Source organism: Hippopotamus amphibius, chromosome 2 (assembly GCF_030028045.1).
Source record: "Hippopotamus amphibius kiboko isolate mHipAmp2 chromosome 2, mHipAmp2.hap2, whole genome shotgun sequence".
Lineage (NCBI taxonomy): Eukaryota > Metazoa > Chordata > Mammalia > Artiodactyla > Hippopotamidae > Hippopotamus > Hippopotamus amphibius.
Window position 1 is genome coordinate 141,753,104 of NC_080187.1, and position 20,135 is coordinate 141,773,238.

The 20,135-nt window shown below is 48.3% G+C and overlaps 1 protein-coding gene across 6 annotated transcripts in view; it reads right to left on the bottom strand.

Moving 5' to 3' along the window:
- Positions 1 to 20,135, bottom strand: part of NTRK3 (neurotrophic receptor tyrosine kinase 3) — a 369,697-nt gene that overhangs the window by 244,169 nt on the left and 105,393 nt on the right. For all 6 annotated transcript variants that reach the window (XM_057721553.1, XM_057721552.1, XM_057721554.1 and 3 more), the window contains 5 exons: positions 14,228 to 14,296; positions 4,345 to 4,502; positions 3,458 to 3,600; positions 2,678 to 2,819; positions 1,888 to 2,184 (listed from right to left, as the gene is read on the bottom strand). In XM_057721553.1, coding sequence (XP_057577536.1) covers positions 1,888 to 2,184; positions 2,678 to 2,819; positions 3,458 to 3,600; positions 4,345 to 4,502; positions 14,228 to 14,296 — 809 coding nt within the window. The remainder of the gene's footprint in view (positions 1 to 1,887; positions 2,185 to 2,677; positions 2,820 to 3,457; positions 3,601 to 4,344; positions 4,503 to 14,227; positions 14,297 to 20,135) is intronic.

Sequence of the window (20,135 nt, forward strand, 5' to 3'; positions counted from 1 at the left end):
CTGTGTCTCTTGGGGACAGAGGAGGTGTCTGTATGGCTGGGAGGAGGCAGAGAGCTGCTTCCCTCCCAAAGGGAGGGAGAACAAAGGAAAAACCATGCCCGCTGTACCATCCCACTGCCCCGGCTGCCCCGCGGCCAGGACACCCTCTGCAGGGAGGAGCCAGAGTGGCTCCCCCTCGCCAGGTGTTCCAGGGCTCCCTGCTCTCCCCAGGAGCCAGGACCTTCCCTTTGGAAACAGAAGCGTTACTTTGGTGGGGGCTTCACTCCTCGCCTACCAGGGAGTGTAGATTCTCCTCTTTAAAGACAGATTTCATTCTCTAATCACCAGAGGGGCACAAGCAGGGCAAAGGGTCACCCCAGCCCTTTATGCCAACAAAGCCTAGCCTGACTTTGTGGCCCCGGAAAGCAAAGCATCTCTGCATCTAAAAGCCACTGCTTCCTCAATGCGGACCGGAACTCTTCCAGTTCCCAAAAAGCTCTGTGTGGCCCAAAGTGAGAAGTGTCCTGGGGCCTCTTACTGGGCATACTGGGAATGATGTTGGAAATGTCGGGCCATGTGGGATGGCCAGGGTCTCAAATAGCAGCACATCCTCAGCCCTTTCCTGAGAGATGGTCCATCATCCCCTAGACCTTAGTGGCAAGAATTTAGCTTCCCAGGCAGGCTCATCTCTCCAGAGTTTCTCCTAAAGCCTTTAAAGTTCAAGTTTCCATGTACTAAGATTCAAAAGGCCTCTTGGAGCTACTACCCCCAGGTTATCTGTACACTGTGAGGTCACCCTCATGTAAGCAGACGCTGCACAGTGCTAGTCCTCCACTGCCCTGAGTGTGAGTGTGTGTGTGCGTGCGTGTGTGTATGTGTGTGTGAGAGAGAGAGGTCAGTCTTTACACTCCCCTTTATGTCATTAGAATCCCAGATTTCTAGGAATTGAAGGCCAAAAGGTCATCTACCGTGTTTCCAGCAGAAATCACCAAGGTCATCAAAGATACCTGGCTTCACTGACAAAAACTCATCAGCTGCCAAAACCACCCCCAAGAGATGCTGCAACCACTTTCACTAAACTCTTGGAGTGTTTTCTTCTCCTCCAACTTCAGGAAGGTATTTGAAATATTCTAGCCCAGACAGAGAAAGACAGACTCCCCTCCCCAAATATTCAAACAAAGTTCTTTCAATATTTCAATGACTTTCCCCCCCAACCCCATCCACTTGACATCAGCACCATCACAGGCTGACAGCATCAAGTAACCCCCACCCATCAGCTCACCACAGAACTAGAGGAAAAGAATCACAGACCTGGAAGCCTCGACCCCAGCCAAGGCCTTGCTACCCAGCAAGTGGAAAGAGATTCTATTCACTCATCTGTTAAATGTGGGTTTGAATCAAATAGACAGTGAAGCCCCTTGCAATGGAAGGTCACCAAACCATCATTAGGTACTAAAGACTGTGACACATGCTTTGTCTACTTTAAGTTGTTTAAAAGTCACCAGATTCTTATAGGAGCAGTACAATCATGCCCATTTCACAGATGAGGGTATTGAGGCAACAATCATGGCCAAAGTCCCCCAACACATAAAGAACCGGGTCCAGATTCTCCACCATCCTTATCCAACTCTCAGGTCCCCACTTTCTCTACCACAGCACCGCAGGCCTTTCATGCACAACTGTGTATTTCTGAGGGGGGCTTGGTTTTCACTGTGACCACTATTGGAAAACAGAGATTTTATCTAGTCTACACAAAATTCTGGTGATGGCTGAATATGTTCCAGTGTGTGTTTGGTTGCCGGTGATAATGGCATTTGTATTGATGCTACTTTTCCTCTCAAGCCCCCATGCCCCGTCCCCCTGAGCTCCTGGAGGGGATCAGTCACCCCAGAGCAGCCCTGCCCTCACCTGGAAAGGGCTCCTTGAGGAAGTGGCCATTGATGGTCTGGTTGGCTGTGCCCAGGCGGTTCTTGGCGACGAGGGTGTAGTTGCCATTGTTGTAGTGAGTGGGCTTGTTGAAGAGCAGGCAGCCCTCGGAGACCTCACCCTCCTGGTAGTACTCCACATGGATGATCTTGGACTCGCGCAGTGGCTGTCCGTTGTGCAGCCAGTGCAGCGTGGGTGGCGGGTTGCCACGCACCACGAACTCGATGCAGTGCTCCAGGCGCAGCTCGGGCTCCTCCAGGCTCACCACACGTGGGGGGTCTGCCAGGCAAGAGCCAAGCTGAAGCCCAGGACACAGAGCCTCCCAGGTCCCGGAGCAGCCTTCCAGGAGCTGGGGTGGGCATGCCAATTCTTCCGCACCCAGCTCTAAACAGACGTTAGGGAATCAGAGGTTGCCTCCCCAACACCACCCCCAAGGAGGGGAAGAGATGCCTGTTTTCACCCAAGTTCCCTGGATCCGCTACAGCTGGAGGCTTCCCTCTCATGACCTTTTAGGGGTTTAACAAAAGGCAGACTTGGGCCAACTCATGTGTGAAGGCAGAGCTGAGCTGGAGGTACACCATCTTCTGAGGGACAGGGACACCCCTTCTGGGGTTCTAGCCAAGGACTGACTGGACTTGCTCAGCCCTGCCCTCCAGGAGTCTTCCTGCCCCTCCTGGTGGACCAGCCACGTTGTGGCAGCTCTGCCCGGCCCCGGCCTCTGGTGCTGAAGCCCCCGGGGTCCCAGCCGCCCGCCACCACGGTGTCCACTCACAGTGGACAGTGAGGGCGACACTGGCGTTGCTCATGCCCACCACGTTCTCTGCGATGCACGTCAGGGTGAAGCCGTTGTCCTCACTTGTCACGTTTACCAGCGTCAGGTTGATGGCGTGTACGTTGGTCCAGTTCAGGTTTGTCTAAAACCCCAAGAAAACCGACAACCATCATGTATGGTTGTATAAAGGAAGCTACAGGGATATACTGTACAATACGAAGAATAGAGCTAATATTTTATAATAACTAAAAAAATGTTTAAGATAGGAAACTTTAAGTTATATATACTTTACCACAATAAAAATTTAGGAAAAGATTTAAAAAAAGAAAAATTAGATGATGGTACAAAAAAAAGATAATAATGAAACAGTTTCTACAAGGGCAGCTCCTCTTCCTAACCCCCAAACACCTTTAGGAGTCACAAGGAAAGCTGGGCAGAAGGTGAAGGAGGCCTTTCCAGTGAAGGCACACTGACCAAGGGCCAAGTTCTACAGTCAAGAGCTCAGGTAACCCTCACAGTTACTGTATGAGGTGAATGACAGCATGATACCCATTTCACAGATGAGGACAGTAAGGTACAGAGATGTTTATGGCATGTTCTAGGTCAAGTTGGCTAGAAAATGTTGCAGCTGGGTGGAATCCAAGGCTATGCGTTTCTTCCTGTAAAGACAGGACCACAAACTTCCCGCTCCTTCTTCTTTATTCTCATATCTCTGGCTTCTATTCATGATTTAGCTCATTAAGACTAAGAGGTGATAGGGCCCAAGCCTAGGACACCTACCTGGTGGGTATTGATGGACTGCAGTCCAGTGACTATCCAGTCCACGTCGGGCAGGGGCGATCCAGAGCCATTGCAAGTGATGACAGCATTGTCACCCTCCCGTACAGTCAGGTTGGCATGGCTCACGCTGATCTCAGGAAGGTCTGGGAGGGGGGACAGGGTGGGTGAAACAGTAGGCAAATGCTTGTTACCAAAATGCTCACATGACCTGCTTGACCTCTTAGAAGTCCCCCAGGTCCCAGAAGCTCCACACCACCTCCCCAGCGGACATCAGAACTCAAGATTTAAGTGCATGCAGTTGGACAAGGTGGTGAGGGACGGGGGGTGGGCGGAGAGGACCGTTGCTGGAGGAATGCAGCTCTGGCAATGACGTCAAATGGCATTTTCCACTTTGGGCACTGGTTCTCAAAACTTTGGTGTGCTTCAGACTCCCATGGGGAGCTTGCTAGAAATCCAGATTTCCAAACTCATCCGCAGACATTCTGATTGCATACGTCTGTGGATGGGCCCAGACACCTGCTTCTCTAATAGCACCTTAGATGCTCCTGACACAGGAGGTCCAGAGACCACACCTGGATATACGCTCCTTCGGGCTTGCTTGACAAGGGAATCACAGAGAGAAAGGACCCTGGTCCAATGACAAAGGGCACACTTAACCCTCTTCTGCATCACTGGAACTGACCATCCCATGGCTGGCTCACGCAGGGACAGGAATGAGCAAGGAGGTAAGAGGGGAGCCTGACCTGCACCCAATGCAGAGTTCACGGTTGGGAGGGCAATGGGGAAGGAAGGCTCCGGCCTTCCCTGCTGATGTGCCACGCCCGCCGTCCCTGGGGTCTGAGGGAGGCCCCGCGTGGAGCCGGCCGGGCCCGGGGCGGCTCACTCACCACACTGGCTGATGTTCATGCGGGAGAGCGGGAGCTGCGAGCCGTCGGCACTGATGCAGTAGAGGTGCTGGCTGTTCAGCCTGGCCTCCCCCTGCTCCTGCCACAGCTGCATCCAGCGGATGTCACAGCTACAGTTGAAGAAGTTCTGCTCCAACCTCCTGCGGGCAAAGAAGCGAGGGAAGGGAACCCCTGAACCGAACGTGGCCCAGCTCCCTCCCAGGGCTGCGAGGCCATGCGTGGGCCCCCACCTGCTCCTCAGGGACTAACTAGAAAAAGGGTTTAGCAAGGTCTCCAAAGAAGTAAAACATACTTATAGAAGTCCATGAATTTATTTAGTTTTTAAACGAATAAACGCATTCCAAAGAAATCCACTCCACTGAACTTACCTGGCAAAGAGACTTTTTAAATACAACAGCCACCCTCCAGTGGCCTCCCAATTCGTTGAAAGTCAAAGTCAAAGGTCTACAGGATCTGCACCACCCCCTGTCACCTCTCTGACCTCATCGCCTGCCTCACCCTCCCCTCCTCTTCCTCAGCCACTCTGACCTTGCTGTGTGTCAAGTTCAACAGGATGGCCTGCATGCTCCTGCCTCAGGACTTTTGCACCTGTTGTCCTTTCTGCCTACAGAGTTCGGACTCAGAACATATCTGCTAGATCAACTCCCTCACTTCATTAAGGAATCATACGGCCTTCTTTGACCACCCCTATAGGAAAGCCACCACCAACCCGTGCACTCACACTGCCCAGTCCCTTGCCCGACTGTTTTCTTCTTTCTAGTATTTGTCACTGCCCAGCATTACTTTAAATATTTATTTGCTTGCTTGGGGGTGTTGGACAGGCAGATGCAAACATATCTAATAGTTAATTTAGATATAATAAAAAAAATTTTTTAATTAAAAAAATTGTAAATTAAAAAAATAAATATTTATTTGTTTGCTTGTTTATTTATCTGTCTCCCCAAATAAAAATTAAGTTTCATCAAAGTTAGAGACATTGCCTACTAGGTTCATTGCTGTATCCCCAGCCCCTGTAACTGAGCCTAGCACATAAATACCTGTTGAATGAATAAAAGGCGGAAGGTAGAAAAGAAGGAAAGAAGTGAGGAAGAAAAGAAGTGAGGAAGGAAGAGAGGGAGGAAGGGAGGGAGGGAGGAAGGGAAGGAGGGAAGGAGGAAGAAAGGAAGAAAGGAGCTATTCTTCTTGGGGAGAAGGTAGTTAGCTGTTTCCAGTATCTGCTCAAAGCCCATCTTTGGGGCCAGCTTTATTCCTTCATTAATTCAACAAAATCCCTAATAAGCACCTCTTCCATATCTGGCTGTGGGCTGAGTGCTGTTGAAAAAGAAATGAATAATCAGTCCCTGTTTTCCAGGAGCACTCGTCTTGGTGAAGAAGACTGTCTGACAGAGGAAGAGTCAAGTTCAAGGCCTTCCCTCTCCATTCATTTTCCTTGTGACTTAGAGGGAGTCACCTGCCCTCTAGAGAGAGTTATCTCATTAGGGGGACAACTGAAGGGCATTAGCGGATGTAAAACTCTTCAAGTCAAGGGCACCTGCTCAATCTGAGTGCCTGGATCACTGAAGGGAACATGATTTTCCTTCTGGACCAGTAAGGGGATGACTCCATTGATGTCCAGAGGGAGGGGCACTTGGGTCACTACACCAAGACCCAGGATATTTTTGACAAGGGGCTAATTCCAAAGTAGTGCAGCATGCATCAGCATTAGCCGGCTTTCAGAAAAAAGTGAGGCCCTTGCGGGGGAAAATCAGTGTTTTGTAGCCAACAGGACAGCACAGGTAGAATATGCAAACACCTCTGTATGGTGTCGTCTTAGTCTAAAAGTACCTGTGACTTTTCTCTGCACACCACGCTCTTTCAGCAAAGGAGACAAAAACTAACCTTTATCAAGCATCTGCCTCTCACAACTACACTCGGAGACAGCCAGTGTCATTGTCACACAGGTGAGGAACCCCCTCTCATGTCTGGAGTCAAGTCACAGGCTCAAGGTCCCTCAGCTGGTGTGTGACAAAGCAGGGCTTCAAATCTTAGCCTGTTGGACTCCAAAATTCATGCACTTTCCACACTGTCTATCATGTGCAAGGCATTACTAGATGAGAGATGCTAAGAGGAGTAAGAAGGACCCCTGACTGCAGGGGCTTATGGAGGGAGAGACTAAAGGAAGAGTTAGAGGGGGTGTGATAAGCTGGACTGTGAAAACAGGCAAAAGCTTGCACCATGGCAGACAGTTTGTGTCAAGGAGCACCAGGAAATAAAACTGGAAGGGCAAGTGGAAATCAGATGGTGGAGGACTTTCACTGCCACATCAGGAAGCTTGAAATGCATCCAGGAGGCAGTGGGAACCAGCGAGGCCCTTGTAGTTGGAGAATGAAGTGAACAAAACTGTAAGAAGAGTAATTCAACAATGCTGGACAGGAAAAACCAGAGAGGAGGAATGCTGGAGACTGGGACACCTGTTAGGATGTCTTATAAACACAGGGTCACCATGTACAGTGGCAAAGTTCGTGCATATCTCAAAGCACCCAGCCAAAGGGATGAATGGGGATGAAATCCAGCCTGTATACCCTTGACCGGATCTGGTACCTGGCACGGGGCTCTATCCACCCAGAAGAGGCATCTTTTCTCATTCACATATAGGTACCGTATAGGCTGGCAGGCTCCAGATTAATGTTCTCAAACTTCTTGATTTCAGAATTCCTTTTCACTCTTAAAGATGACTGAGGGTCTCAAAGGACTTTTAGGTGGATTATATCTACCAAGATTTACCATGTTAGAAATTAAAACTGAGAAAATTTTAAAACACAAGCATGCATTAGCACAAACTCCATCAAACATCAGAGGAATAACGGGAGCATATGTCACATGGCCTCTGGAAAACTCCACTGCACGTGGGAGTGAAAAAGGCAAATGATGTCTCAGGGTTATTATGAAAATAGATTTAACCTCATTGTATCCCTGTAAGGGTCTTGGAGATCCCCATGGAACCCTGGACCACTGTGAGAGAACAGCTGCCTAGTTACCAAGAGCCTGGAGTACAGAGGTAAAAATTGGGGAGAGGGAAGGGGAAGATGGAGCAAACATCATATAGGAAGACAAGGTGGTATTTGGTGCTTCACTGGGGGTAGAAGAAAAGGAAAGAGGAAAAGATGACCCTAATGTTTTAAGCTCCAGGGGACAGGAAGTTAGTGGAGGACAGAAGTGCCTTTGGTTGAAAACAGAAGAGAAAAGGACTTCCTTGGTGGAGCAGTGGTTAAGAATCCACCTGCCAATGTAGGGGACGTGGGTTTGAGCCCTTGTCTGGGAAGATCCCACATGCTGCGGAGCAACTTATCCCGTGCACCACAACTACGCAGCCTGGATACCACAACTACTGCAGCCTATGTGCCACAACTGTGAGCCCACGTGCTTTAACTACTGAAGCCTGAGCACCTAGAGCTCTTGTGCTCTGCAACAAGAGAAGCCATGGCTCGCCACAGCTAGAGAAAGCCCATGCGCAGCAACAAAGACCCAACACAGCAAAAAAAAAAAAAAAAAAAAAAAACCAGAAGAGAAGAAATCAGTGGAAAGGAACAGGAGAAACATATTGGAAATGGGGCGGGGGCAGGTCCAGGGGTAGGGAGGGGAAAGTGAGGTCCTAGAGCAGAAAAGGGAGGGATGAGGTCCAGGACTCTCGGAGGAGTTTGCCCTGGGGTTAAAGCAGATGCCTCTGCAACTGAGAAATGAGAGAGAGGAGAGAGAAAAGGTAGAGAGGAGAAAATGAGACAGAAGTCATAAAAATAATAGGATAACACTGCATCGCATTGACTCTGTGCCCAGCGCTGTGCTGGATGCCTTACACGCCTCACTCCCTCTGACCCTCCCAGCAAGGCGGAAGCAGGGGCAGGGGACGTCGGAGGGCTTCCTTAGGAAACACAGAGGGTCAGATCCACTGCCCAGCGTGTCTGGGGGAAAGGGAGGTGGAAGAGCAGCTGGGATTCATGTGGTAGCAGCTGCGAGGAGAGGCCTGGCAGCCCTGCAGGAAGGACACTGAGGGTCCAGATGCTGAAATATATGCAAACTGAACCAGGTCAGTCTGACTTTTCCCAGTTGCTTACTTGACAAGATCTGGTCATTCATTATTAAGTAGCTGTAAAAATACAAATGACCCACCTGGGTGGAAAATACTAGACAAGTGAGAGGCTTAGCCAGGCTGCTTCAAGCCACATGTGCTTTATTCAGTTCTGACTCTTGCCTGAGCCCTGCACTACTGCATATCCCAACATCTCAGGGGTCCCCCAGAAAGGAGGATGGGACCACAGCATCCTGAGGCCGTCGGGAGAATCCAATGAGATATTTGGGGTGTGTCTAACACCCTGCCAGGCATGGGCATGCGAACAGCTTGTTTGTTTCCTTCCATCTTTTTCCTCCAGAAGGCATGCCCCATGAGACCTGGTCCTTTCCTCCAATCCAGAGTCTCCTGGAAAGTGCAGAAGAACGTTGAGTTCTTCCCCAATCCCTCTGGACTTTCCTCCTGGACAGCAAGACATACCTATGGCAGAGTCTCAGAACAGCACTGCCCTGGACATCTCACTGACCAATCCACTATTGTCTTCATATCCTGACAACAGAGGGTTAAACAGTAAAGTGGACCAGAAGCAAAGAAGAGCAAGTCCTGGGTCTAAAGGATGCTGTCTGTTCTCCCATCAAATCAGTCTGGAGCAAAGGAGCCTTCAGCCAGGGCTTCAGGGACAGACTCTAGAAACCTAAAGTAAGCCTTCCCTGCTCCATCAATAATGCAGGCGGCCCCATGAATAATACAGCAGCAGCTGCTTCAGGGCAAAGATTACCAACACCCAGCCCTTGCCCCAAGCTGGCCCGGGGCCTAATCGCAGGGCCCTTGGGGCTTCCCACGGATTAACTCAGCCCCATCCAAGTCTGTGCACACAGACACTTTGCTGAACAGCCAAAGCCAAGACTGAATGTTCAGAAAACACTGATTCTCCACTTGTCATCACTAGTTTTCTTCCTTCTGCAGCATCGGTGCTACCAGTGGCAATCCTAGGGCCAGGTAGTGGAAAATGGGGAAGGGACCCAAATCCGTTGTGTCCCAGAAGAAAATGTGCCCAAAGGGCACCTGGAGATGCCAACAGTCTGGTGGGGAAAAAAAAAAAAAAAGACATCCAAACAACAGATCTGAGTTGAGCCAGCTGTGTCGCCTTGGGCAACTATAGTAGATTGAATAGTGTCTCCCCTGCCCTCAAAATATGTCAACGTCCTAAACCCCAGTAGCTGTGAATGTGACCATATTTGGAAATAGAGTCCTTGCAGATATAATCAAGTTAAGGATCATGGATGAGATCCTTCCAGCTGTATGGTGGGCCCTAAATCCGAAGACTAGTATCTGTATAAGAGAAAAGAAGGGAAGATAAGACAAAGACACAGGGAAGATGGCCACCTGAAGACGAGGCAGAGACCAGAGTGGTGCTGCCACAAGCCAAGGAACACCAGGAGCCACCAGAAGCTGGAAAAGGCAAGGAAGGATTCTCCCTAGAGCCTTGGAAGGGCGTGTAGTCCTGCTGACACCTTGATTTTGGACTTCCGGCCTCCAGAAGAGTGAGAGAATCATTTTCTGTTGTTTGAAGCCCCCACATGTGTGGGAATATGTTAAGGCAGCCCTAGGAAATGAATACAGCAAGTAACTGAATTCTCCAATGCTCTGTTTTAATATCTGTAAAATGGGAGTAACTATGCTCAATCTTCCATCTTCACAGTTATTATGAAGATTAGTGATAATATATGTTAACGTGCTTTGTGAAGTAAAAGGGGCTATAAAGAGGCCAGAAATTATTATTATAAAAACAGTATTATTAACATGATTGTTTAGTGACTTTAAGAACTGTGGCAAGTGGTCAGGGTCAGGACAGGGAGAAGGAAAGTGGCCAGGATCAGCACAAACCCATCCCCGAAACCGAGTTAATATTTTATCAAGTCGATTAAATCTGCAAATTATACCAGAGGTAATTATCACTTTGCTTTAAGAAAATGAAATATTCCACTCTATTTTAATCATGGCTGCTCTGTGCATGCAGAGTATTAAGAGAAGCCTGTTTGAGATACACTAATGGTCCTTAGGGTATTTCTGGAGGGTTTCTGTGCTGTGAGTTTATATCCTCTGGTGCCTCTTGCCTTTGCCTAAATTGTATCATGGGATTCAGAATCCAAGCTTCTTTTCTTTCTAATTCATTCTTTATCTCTAAGGCAATCTCTTTGATTCTTTCTCGGCTTTCTGAACAGACCGTTCCCATCTTCTCGGTAAAGGGAAAACACCATCTTGCCATAACCAGAAATTTCAGAGAATGCTGTGCAACGCCAACTCAAATTTCAAGAAACGCATGCCATTGAGGGAGTGCTGGCTACTCAGAAACAAGTCATGAAAGATGGTTCCAGTTCTATCAGTAAGAGAAAAACGCAGCCTGAGCTGGTAAGAAGCGCTGGGCCAGGTGTTAGGCCAAGACCATCTCACAAAAGTAAACGAGAAATGAGTGAAGGAAGTCTTTGGCACAAGGCAAGGCCTCTGAGATGCTAACTTGCTTGGGTTTTTTTCCCTTTGATTTCACGCAAGAGAGCCGCCACCTTGAGAGTGGTTTCTGGAAGGAGACACAAAGCATGTGGGCTGTGGTGCTGAGCTGGATAAGGAAAGAGCTGGTCTTTGAAAACAGCAGACCTGGGTGGCAGCAATGCCAATAGTCGCAGTACTAATTCAAATTTACTTGCCGGGTGATGTTGGACCAGTCATTTCACTTGGACACGCCTCCAATCCCTCATTTGTCAGACTGGGTAAAGGATACCTCCCCCGTGGGATTGTTCCAGGGATAAGACAGGATCTTGTACATAATAGGTACTCAATATACGCCTCTTCTTTCTCCTTCTCTGCTACTGGAAAAGTCGTAGACCCTCAGCCCTTCCGATGAGGAATCCCAACAGCGCTAGTTCTTCTATCAAGGATCAGAGGAGGGGCTGACTGGGGCAGGCAGGGATCCTCAGTGATGGAATAAAATGTGCTAACAAATTGTTGAATGCTCTAGTTTGCTCCTTCTGTTCCTGCAGAAGGTCGCTGGAAGCCTCACACTTCTGCCCTTGTGATCTCGTTGCCACAGCTCACAGAGCCATCTCTCTCTGGCCTCTCTCCTCTAGGGCCAAAAATTCTTTCTTCCTGGAAATACTTGACCCATCCCCACACCCCAGCCCACAGGCTCCGTTGCGCAGACATTGGCAGTCTAGATGGCTCGTGGCAGATGGCGCCGTGTGGACTAATCAGGAAGTCAGACAAGAAAATACGACCCCCTCTTCCATTTGCCAGGAACTGGGATTGTTTGGATTTTAATCACCGCCACAGCTAAGAGCCAACACACGGCCCCTGCAGCCAAAAGATAAATTTTCCACTCTCAACATTCAATTCTTCCTCAAAAAATAGACCCCTACTGGGGCGACTGCTCCTTAGAGGGGGCCTTCTTTATTTTCCGATATAATTTTTTTCTTATTTAACAATGTGACGGAAATAAAATACTCCATGGACATGGTGGCTCTCACACACTGACTCACCCTGGAGGGAATGTCTTCATTCCCCCATAAGTCACATCCAGCTCACTGGTGTATTGATCCCAGGCAAAGATGAATGCAGAATCCCATGATCCTCTGGGAGAAATCTGACATTTTCTTTAAATATATATCCACAGAACAACTGTTTCTAAAACTCCACGAAACAGGTCACCGGGGCAGCACATCATTGATTTTGCAGCCAATGATTTTTTAAAAGGAGCACTGAACGTTTTCTCAATAATTCAGCCAGTGGCAGACCCAGATGTCCCCTGGAGAGATGCTGTCCCTGGACTCCCACAGATGAAGGGGCAGGGGCCTCAGGAGAACTAGATGAAAGGCTCCCAAGAAAGAGAGCCCTTGCGAGCTCTCCTTTAGAGCAGGGCCCGTGGTCAGTTTTAGGGCAATGTAAGGAAAAACTACAATTATGCATTTTTATTGTAAATTACTGTAGAACAGATCCTTGGATTGAAAACACATTGAGAAAGTTGGGAGGTAGCTAAGCATAGTGGTCAAGATCTTGAGTCCATATGCTACCATTTAGTTAACGGGTGATCTTAACCAAGATGCTAAACCTTGCTAAGTACCCCAGTGTGCCCAAATTTGAAGTGATGGTAGTCATTCTAACCTGATACCATTGTTACAAGGATTAAATAACATATATAACTTGATAGATTGCTTGGCACAGTGCCTGGCACAGAATCAGATCTCAGGAATCAGTCAGTGGTGATCAAAGCACTCATGTTAATTTAGCTCTAGTGTCTCTCCCACCTACAAAGATGGGAATGAACACAAATGCATCAAGTGTAACAGTCTGACATTGAGATGTCTGCGACATTATCCAGTTTCTCAGTGCTTTATAAACAAATAAGTACATATTTACCTTTTTCCAAGCTCAGGTAGGCATTTTTATTGGAGCACAGCTGGATAGCAGCCATGTATGACCACAGAACTCTGATCATTATAGCTATTGTGCTCATAGCAGGGGAGAAGTCTGGTGGGAGGGGCAAAATTCTAAAGCAGACAAGCAACCCACAGCAGTCTTGTCCTAAACTCTCCAACACTGGCAAAGAGACCATCTCTGTCCTTCCCATCCCTGGAATGGCCTTTTTAAGGCACTTGGGCACTTGGGTCCATAAGGATGAGTAGGGTATACATAAGACTGTCATGGGGTTGTAAATATTCCCCTTCCTGACCAACTGGGTCAGAAAAGGTAAGGTTATGACTCATCCTTGAACTCAGGTCTTACCGGGTGGATACACAACAAGTTGAAAGGCTAACGGCATGGACAGGGATCCAAGGCCATTCAATGCTTCTTGGTAAAGGATAGGAAAGGAATCTGCATTCCGTGAATTTGGATCTGAGTCACCAAGTAAAAGGGAAGACACGTGAGCCATGTCTCTGGAACCCTCGCTCCCAAACTCCTTCTGTGCCTCAATTCCTTTTCAATTTATTCCTTGATTTGTTCCCTCAACATAATATGCCATCCTTCATGCACAGAGATGACCCTGATGACTCACACATCAACATGAACTATTTTTTCCAGCAATGGTCACGAGTTTTCACTCATCCATCCAACATGGGTTTGTGCAAAATGGCTGACTGGGGTAGGAGTACATTGATCAGCCTTGGAATGCAGAGAGGCTGAGCAGTCCACAGGAGGACTGAATAAATACATGGGCTTAGTCCCTCCAGGAGGCCCATACTCAAGCCAAACAGGCTGACAGAAGATCATGAGAAGTGGAAAAGACATGCAATCTGAAATCAGAGGCCTGGCTTCAAGTCCTGTTTCTGCTAATCCCTAGCAATGTGACCTTGGCTGTGTCTCACATGCCTTTCTGGAGCTCAGAATCCTCATCGTAAAGTGTAGCGATACCTTTTATATGGGAGGTATAATAATACCTACCTCCCATGATACTTGTGATGATAAATCAAAGATCATGTAAATGAAAGCACACCTAATAATCTATTTATATACTGCAAATGTTACTTATTATAAATTGATAAATTCTCTTTAGTATTATAAATATATATAAATATAAATGTTATTACTAATTACCAGGAGATCACAAAACTAGGCCCTGCTAAGAGATGAGATTGCAATCTTCTGAAGTGTATTGTGTGCAGGAGCAACAGAAATCAAGGGATGGGGTGGCTCACTCTCACTGAACATGGTACACCCACACCATCCAACCCAAGGAGCCCCTTCAGATGTACGCCCAGCCTCAAGTGGCTCCACCCAACCTTTAATCATCACTCTACTGACTTGGACAGTCTTCAAAACTGAACTTACAATTCCCGAAGACTCAGCGTCTGGAAGAGCTGCCATGAGAGTGTGGTGAGCCGGTTACTCGACAGGTTTCTGCAAGATTGACAAATAAAGAGGAAATTAAAGGAAAATCTGGCATAAGTCATTCTCTCCATAGTAAGCATGGTCATCTCACGGAAGTCTGCCTTTGTTGTTCTTCTCCTTTGCTCCATTCAGCTAGCAGTACATCTGCCAGTTAGTCTAAGCTACAGATCATGTCTGAAGAGGATGCTGAGATGTTTTAAAAAGCAAGGTTTTACAAATCAAATTAAATAAATAAATTAATTGATTGATTGATTAATTAATTAATTAAAAAATTGTGTTGGTCATTCTTCCATATCCCCTCACCACAATAAAATATCGGAGAGCCCTTTTTTTTTTTTCAGAGAGCCTTTTTAAACTCACCCTCCTACAGGAGAACAGAGAACTCTCAGGATATAGGGTATAAAAACCAGTAAGCATTCTTTTTTTTTATTGAAGTATAGTTCATTTATAATATTGTGTTAATTTCTGCTGCACAGCAAAGTGATTCAGTTATACATACATATTATTTTTCATACTTTTTCCATTATGGTTTATTATAGGATACTGAATATAGTTCCCTGTGCTATATAGTAGGACCTTGTTGCTTACCTATTTTATATATAGTAGTTTGTATTTGCTAACCCCAAACTCCTAATTTCTCTCTCCCCTACTTTTTTGTTATTAAGGTATAACTGACTTACCAAAAAAGCTGTACATATTTAATGTATATGTCTTGATGAGTTTGAAGATAATATACATCCATGAAACAATTGCCTAAAACAGTGCCATAGACGTAACTGGCACCTCTAAAAGTTTCTTCCCTCACTTTTTTCTGTGATAATAACATTTAACAGAAGATGTACACTCTTCCCAAATATTTAAGAGCACAGTACAGTATTGTTAACTATGCACTACTCTGTACTACAGACATCTAGGACTTCTTCCACTTGCATAAGTGAAACTCTTGTGCCCTGTTACCAACAAACACTCAACATTCCCACCAGTCAGAAAAAATTCTGCAGATCACCTACAATTCCTTCAAGCCAGTCCCTCCCCCAGCAATCCTGCCCATCAATTATCAAGACATCAGCCTTTTTGTTCACACTTCTGTTCTCCTCCTAATGGCTATTTAATTGTTCTCATTAGGATGTACAGGGGAAAGGAGTAGTCATTAGCCTTCTGAATAAAAGAAGAAACACACCCACGGTTACTACTTTGCCAGGCTCAACAAACAACTTTTGATGTGGTAATAGCCCTACAAGGCAGCAGTTGGAGACAGCTAGGGCTGAAGTGGCATCCCAAGAATTGTGTATTCATCTAGCGATGAGAAAGGAGAGTGGTAAGAATTGCTCTTAGGTAAATAACATGCACACAAGCACGTGCATATTTATGTCTATTAAATATGTAGGTAATAAATACAAACACAGACTCCTATTTATACACATATGCATATGTTTACAGGTGAACCTATATTTGGAGGACTTCTACAACAGATATTTGTTGAGAGCCAAATATAGGCTACACGAAGGGATGAGGGGTTTGACGACACATAAGGTCCCTCCGGAACTTATGTTCATGTTACAAACATATAAGCCAGAGAAGTGCAGTTTGTGATGAGTAGATGGAAGGGAATAAGCAAAGTGGGGCAAGTAACTGACGTGGGAAAGAGACAGGGCTACGTCAGAAGATGCTTCCAGAAAGGCCCTCTGAGAAGAGGACGTCAGAGCTGAGACAAGAGGAGTGAGAATGGGCCCAGTGCCAGGGGAGGTGTGTTCCAAGCAGTGAAAGCAGCACGTGCAAAGGCTGGAGAGTGATCAGGGGGCCAGAAAGGGGGCCAGTGAGGAAGGAAGTAGGAGAAGAGTGGCCTAGGATAAGCAGGAGAGGCCAAGGTAAGGCGTCCAAGGAACAATGGGAGGGCACCGGATGGGTTTAAGTAAGGACGTGGCATCATCTGATTACCATTTTTTAAAATAGGAACCCAAGACTGGAAGCCATCAGAGCAATGAGGAGCTGCTGCAGTGTTCCAGGCAAGAAGAGAGGGTGGGGACAATTAAGCAGATGGATTCAAGCTAGATGGTAGAGGGAGAGCTGCCAGAACTTCCTATGGGATTGGATCGGCAGAGGAGGGAGACTTGAGGGCCAGGAGAGTGGTGATGTCATTCAGTGAGCCGAGGAAAGCTGCAAAGGGGTCCCACTGCAAAGGAATGGCATGGGGATCAAGAGCCTCTCCCTTGCAGACACTGAGTTTGGGCTGCCTGTTAGACGTCCAAAGAGAGAGATGAGATAGTTCATTGGATGCTTGGATCTGGAGCTCAGGGGACAAGTTCAGTCTGAGGGAGCTCACAGAGAGTAGACACAGCTCATCAGAGGAGCAGATATTCAAACACAAGGACAAGCTAAAGGATAAGGCCTCCCCTTCTCATTTTATTAGGGGAAACACTGACTGAAACCACCCGCCCTGGCCAGGCAAGAGAGTAGCCACCTGCATAAGTTCTCTTACAGCAAGAGGTCCTGGTAAGGAACGCGAAGCTAACAAGCTATCACTAACTGGAAGAATTCAGGAAAGGTCAAAAGGAGAGAGGGGACTCCAGTCCACATGTCCTACCAACCTCCCAGAATCCTTCTCGCTGGAATCCATCTTGGCTGAGAGATGCAGGTGCCACCAGGAAGGACCCTGAGTCAGAGAGATTGGGCAGAGACAACCCAGAAACTAACTCCATCACCATAAAACGCGAGACTGTGAGCCATGTGGCAGAGTAGTCCTCCTGGGTTCCTTTACCCTCCTGCTCTCCACCCAGGTGCCCTTTCCCAATAAAGTCTCTTGCTTTGTCAGCACGTGTGTCTCCTCAGACAATTCATTTCTGAATTTTAGACAGCAACCCACCCTCGGGTCCTGGAAGGGGTCCCCCTTCCTGCAGCTATTTGGGGCAGCTCCACCTTTGGTGACAGCCCATGACTGTGTGGGGGAGGAAGACCCCATTCTCAGGGTGCAGGGGACTGGGGGTGAAGGGAAGGTGTCTAGGTAGGTGTCCCCCAGGTTTACTGTCCCACTCTCTCCCCAGCCCCCAGCACTCTCTCCTTTCAGAGTCTTTAAGCCCACATCCCTCTCTAGGACAGCCCCCATATCTCCACACTGTCACCCACTTCCTCTCCGCAAGGCTGTGGAGCGCTGGTGTGTGTGACAACACAAGCTCTCACTAAAAGCCTATATACCTCAACCCAGGCTCAGCTTTACAAAACCCCTAACAACGGCATATCTTATTCCTACAAACTGCCTCGTTCTCCCGCTGATCGGAAGGAAAGGGTGATAGAAGAACTGCGTGATGACCGCTTGAGGACACCCGGGCGCCCAGCTCCCTGCAGAGCATCTCCTCCTTGGGAGGGAGGAGCAGAGGATGAGACATGTACGCCCATCAAAGGCGCTGCCTTACACCAGGAGCTGGAACTCAGGGTCACGGATAACTGGCTTCGGTACCACTCTATGTGTTTCCGTTACCATGAGCCACTATGATGTCTCAATAAAGGTGAGTGACTCATCCAGGTAGAAGTCTTCTGTTTTGTTGTGCTTTTCCTGGTTTACTGTGTATGCACACCTGCATCCGTGGCAGTAGAAGTTAGACAAGGGGCCTTGAGCTCTGTGCCCGACACCAGCGCAGCCTGGAACAAAGCTCCCGGTTCTGAAGCTGAGCAGCAGCTCCTGTGAGAGTCAGCAGCCCAGGAACCCCAGATTCACTGAGCCCTGGGAAACACGCCCCGCCCCCTGGCCCCCCGGAAGGAGGGAGGAGGCAGGGACACAGGAGGGGTCCAGGTGAACTGGGAACCCTTGCCCATCTCCGAGGGAGGAGCAGCCCAGGAGTGTGCCAGGAGCTCTTGGGGGGCCCGAGGCAGGGAGCAGGCTGCCAGCAATGTCCTTTCACAAAGGTCATGTTTTACTACATTAGGCAGAAATGTCAAGAGAAAATTGGATTCTGAAAGAAAGAAAATAACAGGCATTCTGGGCAAATAAAGAATAAGAAATAGCATTATCTCCTCATTACAAATTAGAGGTAGGAGGGGGCCTGGGACACCTGGTTAGGGAAAGGTGGGCTTCAGCTCTCCCAGGGGTGTCTCCTCTGCAGCTCCTCCCCACCCCTCCCCCACCCACCAAGCCCCACCTGGAGGAGAAAGGGTCCCTTCCAATTCCTCCAGTTCTTTGGCCAGATGGAGCGGTGACACTCATGGGCTCTGTCCACACTGCCCTCTCCCCTCCCTGCTCCCTGACCGTCCCACCAGTGCACAGAGCACCTCTTCCTTCTGCAGTCCAGGTACGCTCCTGCTCTCACCCCCTCCTGCCCCCCTGCACCATCTCACAATCAACAGCTGCCAGTCACCAGGGGCTCACTCAGCACCAGCTACTGTGTCATGCACGTCTGCATCCATGATCTCATTTAATATTGGCAGCAACCATACAAGGCGGGGATTGCTATTTTCTCCATGCAACAGATGAGGAAACTGGGGCTCAGAGATTGCTAACCAAAGTTGAATTGCTCTGAGTAGCTTTAATGTAAAGATTCTGGCAACAAGTCACAAGCAGCATACCCAGGAACATCTGCAGCCAACAGACATGTATACATCCACGTACACATACTCACAACCCAGTACACGTCCCCAGAGACAGCGACACTGTGCTGCACAAGTCCTGGGAGGAGAGCAGTGCGCACAACGTGAGCAACCATACACAGCACCCTGCCAGGGACATGTGACCCAGAAGCATCCAGCCCCAGAGACAAACAAACACACGAAAGACAAGTAAGGCAAACACACACCCCTCCCCCGCAACTAGGCAAGCAGGGCATACCTGTGGCCATCCTGCCCTCAGAGGCATTTATAAATGCTCATGTGCAGGGCAGATGGGAAAGACAAGGCGCGGGGCTTTAACTGACTTACCACCCACTCAGAACTCACTGCCCCTGATGTTCCTTCTAGCCAGCGCCTCACCTGTGTTCACCTGTCATCAGTTATTGATGGGCCGGTTACCCTGCTCATCAGACAAAGGTTTAATTAAGAACCATCCTGTCTCTGGTCCCCGCAGCAGCTCGGAGCCTCCTCCCTCACAGATCCATTATCACCCGTCTCTGACTGTTGCTTGAGTCAATGGCCAGTTTCCAAGTCACCTGACCGCCTGAATTAATCTGGTGAGCAAGATTTTACGAGATGATGCATCAAACACTTTCCCAAAATCAAGCTCCATGACCTTGCCCCCGCATCCCTCATCTGAGACTACCAAACAAAGCCATTAATTTTGTCCTGCGCTCCTGGCTCTCTCACAGCCCAGGCTCTGGGGCCCAGAGTAATGAACGGTGATGATGCAGCTACTGGGTGCTCTGGAAACAGGGAGCCAGACACACAGATAACCAAACTCTGACCCTGAGGAGCGACAGGCTGAGATGGCCCCTCCTGCATTAGGCCCGTGGGGAGCAGGGAAAACCTCAGGATGGGAAGCAGTCCCGTGACCATCCTAAAGGGGGCGCCCAAATGCAGCTAGACAGAGCCCCAGGATCAGGGAGAATGTCGCCCTCAACCCCGGGAACCCTACCGTCCAACAAGAGAGTCACTCGAGATGGACCCTGCAGCCAAGAGAAGCCAACCAGGTGAACCCCTCTATTGCCCCAAACACACTGCATCCTTTGGGGCTGATAGCTCAGAAGGAGACACGAATTCCTATCCACAAAGCGATCCTGAAGATGGAAGGCTCTGTGCACTTCCCAGATTGAGGGTGCAACTGACTTTGGAAGTGCCTCCTCTTCTATCAGCAGAGGCAGGCCCGGGGGCAGGCTGTGTCTTAGGACTTAAGCGTCGTAGGACACTTAGGAGTGTGTGAGGAATTGTG